At 62.1% G+C, this 4,620-nt stretch overlaps 2 protein-coding genes across 7 annotated transcripts in view; both read left to right on the forward strand.

Annotated features, from left to right (window-relative positions):
* The window catches only part of RGS12 (regulator of G protein signaling 12), a gene marked incomplete in the record, with an annotated part of 188,317 nt that extends 187,362 nt beyond the window's left edge, over positions 1 to 955 (forward strand). Inside the window, 1 exon segment of the mRNA XM_027773595.1 lies at positions 487 to 955. Coding sequence (XP_027629396.1) covers positions 487 to 713 — 227 coding nt within the window.
* Positions 956 to 2,799: 1,844 nt separating this feature from the next.
* The window catches only part of HGFAC (HGF activator), a 10,852-nt gene continuing 9,031 nt past the window's right edge, over positions 2,800 to 4,620 (forward strand). For 2 of the 6 annotated variants that reach the window (XM_006152944.3, XM_006152945.3), the window contains exons 1-4: positions 2,808 to 3,074; positions 3,599 to 3,779; positions 3,871 to 3,967; positions 4,129 to 4,208. In XM_006152944.3, coding sequence (XP_006153006.2) covers positions 2,973 to 3,074; positions 3,599 to 3,779; positions 3,871 to 3,967; positions 4,129 to 4,208 — 460 coding nt within the window. In that variant the 5' untranslated portion in view covers positions 2,808 to 2,972. Of the gene's footprint in view, positions 3,075 to 3,579; positions 3,780 to 3,870; positions 3,968 to 4,128; positions 4,209 to 4,620 lie in introns of all 6 variants that reach the window. The other 4 variants (XM_014589512.2, XM_027773598.1, XM_014589513.2 and 1 more) reach the window with 4 other exon arrangements.

Consider the following 4,620-nt stretch of genomic DNA (forward strand, 5'->3'; position numbering starts at 1 on the left):
CCCCCGCCCCGGGACAGAGGGGCCTATAGGATATCGGCATCACACCTCACACCAAATGTAACCACCCCCTTCAGACAGTTCGGTCTCATCAGAGCTAGAGCCCAGCTTGGGAAGGGCTAAGTGTCCCCTGGAAGCCCGAGAAGGAGGTGGCAAGGCTGGGGACTGGTGGCCCAGAAAGAGGAAACCGTCCGAGGGAAGGCTGGGTGGCGAGAGCGCCCTAGGTGAGAGCGTTCTAGGAAGGCGGCGGGTGGGGAGCTGCAGGGTGCTCAGGTCGGAACAGTTAGGGAAAGCACTCTGCGCTCTGCAGACCCATCTGGAAACACTGACCTTCCGAAGCACTCCTGCCCCAGGCCAAGGGGACCCTAGGATACAGGGTGTTTCAGGGGTCCCTCCATGATTGCGTCTTTGCAAGGACTAGCTGAGTGGGCTCTGGAAGCCCTGGGCTGGGCCAGGCAGGTGACAGCGTCTCTCTTCTCCCTATGACAGGAGGTGGGGCCCGCAGAAGCCAAGGCCTCCCGGCCAACAGCATCATCGATGTGGACCTCGTTGTTGGCTTGGCACCTGAGCTGGGCAGCAGTGTCCTGGGGACACGGCCGGGCCCTGGGAAGTTGAGGGTCCGTGGGCCCCTGATGTCAGACCTCCCTGGCCTGAGCCCCACCCCGGCTGAGCCCTCTAAGCCCAAAGCCAGCACACACCATGCAACCTTCGTCTGAAGCTCCCCTGCTGCCCACGTGTGGAGCTGCCCTAGCCAGGACGACTCTCAGACCACGTGTCTGGTGATCCATGGTCTCATGTGGTTGCCTGGGCATGTCCCCAGGAGAAGTGTCCTCGGCCTTGGAGGGGTCACCTGGGCTGCCACACTCTCAGGAGCCAAACCAAGAGAGAACAGAGGACCACACTGAAGGGAGCCCCTCGGTGTTCAGCCCTTGCCCAATAAAGCATGTTTGGGGACCCACCAAGTGTCAGCCTCGTGCTGGGTGCCAGGGATGCAGAAAGGTAGACAGAGTGAAGGCGACCTGATAGGGCTCCAGGCCAAGCCCTGTCAGCAGCGAGGAGTGGACAAGTCACATTGTCCCCTACCAATGCCCTCCCTCCCCTCTCAGGTGGCCACTGTGGGCCTAAGGCAGGAGCTCAGCAGGTCCCTGTGCTCTGCAGCCCAAAGCCAGGTCTCCTGGGTGTGGCCCTCACTGCCCTGGCACAAGGGACCCCTCTGGCATTGTGCCCATCCACTGCCCTTGGCTTCACCTGGAGGAGTGGTCCAGAAAAGTCTTTCTGTGGAGGGACCATCTGAGGGCCACCTGGCTGCAGAGAGGGCCTAGGAAAGTGTGCAGCAGGTGGGAAGGCCCTGGAGCCAGAGGGCATCTGATTATATTGGGTCATCCAAAAGGCCGTGATGTATTTTTGTATAGAAAAACCGAAAAATACAACAACCCAATAGAATGCAAATCCCCAGGTGGCTGGAGCCTAGGCAGGAGGGAAAGCCGGGCAGGGCTAGACTGGCGAGCAGAGCCACAGGTGGTGTGGGTTGAATCCCAAAGAGTTGGTACCATCAGCCCAGGTTGCCTTAGGGGAACCCCAATACCAAGCAGCCGAGCACTGAGGGGCCTACCCTGCACTCTCCCTAGAGGTGAGGGGTCTTGTCATGGCAGATTTGTCAGAGAGCCCCCCAGAGGCTTAAGAGCACACAGCAAGGCCTCTTGGATTGTTCTGGATGCTTCCAGGAAGTGGTCCCCAGTGAGCGGCACTCTGGGCAGAAGCCCCAGAAAGACATCAGAAGGGAAGGCAGGAGCCCTGTGCCCACTACGCTCTAGCACCCACTGTACCAGCCGGGTGCCCACTCAGTGCACAGATGGGAAAATGGTGACCCAGAGAAGGGTTTGGGGTAAACAGCGAAGTGACTGCAGTGTCAGGCCGATCCCCAAGCCAAAGTGGCGGGCCAGCCCTCCCCTGCTGCCCCTGTGGGCAGCTGACGCAGCAGAGCTGCTGACTCATGGGCAACCAGAGGCGCCTTGGTGGCTCTCAGAAATTGCAGAAGAGGTTCCTGAGGCAGCTCCGCCTGTGGCTCCAGGTCACGCATTCCAGGGGGGCAGGAAGGGGGTGGGGAAGACTCCTCCAGTTCTGTCCAGGTCGATGCTCAGGCCCCTGGGTGCCAGGCCTAGAGATACCCAGGGAGACTGCCTGGGCCAAGCCTGGACTGAGATAGGGATAGGTCAGGCCCAGGCTGCAGCCAGGGAACCAGGGGTTGGGATGGCTTCCTGGAGGAGGTGCCCAAGCCTATCCAGGAGCGGGGGAGGGAGCACTATGAACATCAACAGAGGCTTCTGGGGTTAGGACAAGCAGACAGGTAGGCCAAAGGGCATCCCAGCCCTGGGGTCATCATTCACAGTGTGCAGCCCAGGACGTGACCCTTCGCTGTGCCCTGCCTTTTGCTGGTGACGGGGCCAAGGGAAGGAGGCAGTATCCCCTTCTCCAGGAGCCCCAGTGCTGCCCTCTGTGGGGCAAGAACAAGGCCATCCCCACCTCCATTCAGCGAGCTGCGGTCCGTGCCAGGCTGGGAATGTGCCTGGGCCCGTGTGCCTTTGTGAAGGCTCAGCACAGGTGGTGGCTCTTGTTTACACATAGTGGCAGCTGGTGACCAGGCAGAGACCAGAAGCTGGGCCGGGAAGTCCAGGCCCCAAACTTCTGTGTTAGCCTCGAAGACTTCCTGGAAGAAGCTTCTATGCTGAGTCTCAATGATGTTGTCAAGTTCAGCTCCAGTACAGGCCGAGGTCAGAGGGGCACAGCTGGGCACTCTGGGCCAGGACAGGTGTACTGGTGCACCAGCTGGACACCGGAAGGGTGGAAGACTTCCTGCCAGTGTGGGCCCAGAACGGAAGGCAGCCGAGGTTAATCATTGCCACAAGGCCTTGACCCTACCTGCCCTGGCCTCTGTTCCACCTCCTGCTGTCCCTCCTGCCAGCCCAGGAGGAGCCATGGGGCGCTGGGCCTGGGTCCCCAGCCCCTACCCCCCAACCAGGCTTTCCCTTCTCCTGCTGCTGCTGCTGCCTCATGTGACCCAGCCCCAGGCTAGTGTGGTAAGTGCTGAACCCCACTGCAGTGTGACCAGGGCTCTCTGGCCCACTTGGGGCCTTGGGATGAGGCCAGAGGGAAGGTCCCTAGGGTAGGAGGAGGAGTGGGCCAAAGCCCAGTGTGGGCTGCTTGCAGGAAAGTTCGCCTTCAGGGAGTGAGGTGGGGGTGTCGGGCCCCACCTGGGGGCTGTCGGCCTCGATGTGGCCTTGCCCAGGTCCCCTCAGATGTGGGCACAGGCCCATTCCCTGGGCCTCTGTTGGGTCTAACTATTTAGGGTGTGTAGCTCAACCTGGTGGTAGGCTCTCAGCCTGGGGTGGGACCCTCAGCTAGCCCTGTTTAACCACTTGGACTTGGGGTAGGACAGGGGATGGGGCCCAGCTGGGGTCTTGGGACATCCAGTGTTTCCTGGACCCTGAGGGCCCCAGTATGGAAAGTGAGGCTCAGGGCTATGACCCCTGGGCCTGGCGGGGCATGAGTGTGAGTGCCGTCCCTACACCCACGCGGTCACAGCCCTCTTGGCCCCTCCTAGAACCATACCGAACGTCCAGAACCTAACGCCACGGCAACCCCTGCAACCCTCATGGTCCCCGTGACCTCTGCGACCCCTGAGGCCCCAGCAACTAGTGCTCCAGAGGCAGAGAGACCTCAAGGTGGGGGGCTCCCATCACCATCCAGGGCTGCTCCCTCGAGCAGCATCCCTGTGGACCAAGGTGGGTCAGGTGGCCCCGGGTGGCTCTGGGAAGCGGGATGCATGAGTGGTGGGGGTGCCTGTGTAGAGCCCCTGCCCTGCCCCCTCTGCAGGGCTCACAGAGGATGGGAAGCCTTGCAGGTTCCCCTTCCGCTACGGAGGCCGCATGCTCCACTCCTGCACCTCAGAGGGACGTGCCCACAGGAAGTGGTGGGTGCTATCCCTGGGTCAGGTGGCAGGGTGGGCAGGGACCCTAGCTGGGATCTAGACTGTGGGCCCAGCCTGCTGCCACCCACTCCAGACTGTGAGCCTGGCACACAGCAGGTGGGCAGGGCTGAGACCCCCAGGTCACTGCAGGTGTCGCCCCCTAGGTGTGCCACGACCCACAACTATGACCGGGACAGGGCCTGGGGCTACTGTGCAGAAGCTGCCCCACCTCTGGAGGACCCAGGTGGGTGCCGAACGTGTGTGTGTGGGGGGAAACAGCTCGAGCCTTAGCTTAGGAGGGGGCTAGGCCTGGGGGTAGAGCTTGGAGAGCAATAGGGTCCAAGTGCTGTGTGGGGCGGGGGCCGTGGGGGAGACCGAGCTGCCTGCAATGGAGGAGGGGCTCTAGGGTTGGTCCCAGAGCAACGTGGGGGTGGGTGGGTGGTATGGACACAGAGGCACCCAGCCCAGGAGGGGGAATTTTCTCTCAGGCAAGACCTTGGTTATTGCTGGTGCCAAGGCGCCCCCTGGCGGTCAGGCTGGCACCGTGGCTACACAGGCAAGCCTGGACAGGAGACCCGGTTGGGGGCAGCGGGCCCAGGGAGTAAGGGCCATGGGGTCGTGGGCTGCGCTAGAGCAGGACTTGTGACTTCAACGTC

This window comes from Tupaia chinensis, unplaced genomic scaffold, assembly GCF_000334495.1.
Source record: "Tupaia chinensis unplaced genomic scaffold, TupChi_1.0 Scaffold000360_1, whole genome shotgun sequence".
Lineage (NCBI taxonomy): Eukaryota > Metazoa > Chordata > Mammalia > Scandentia > Tupaiidae > Tupaia > Tupaia belangeri.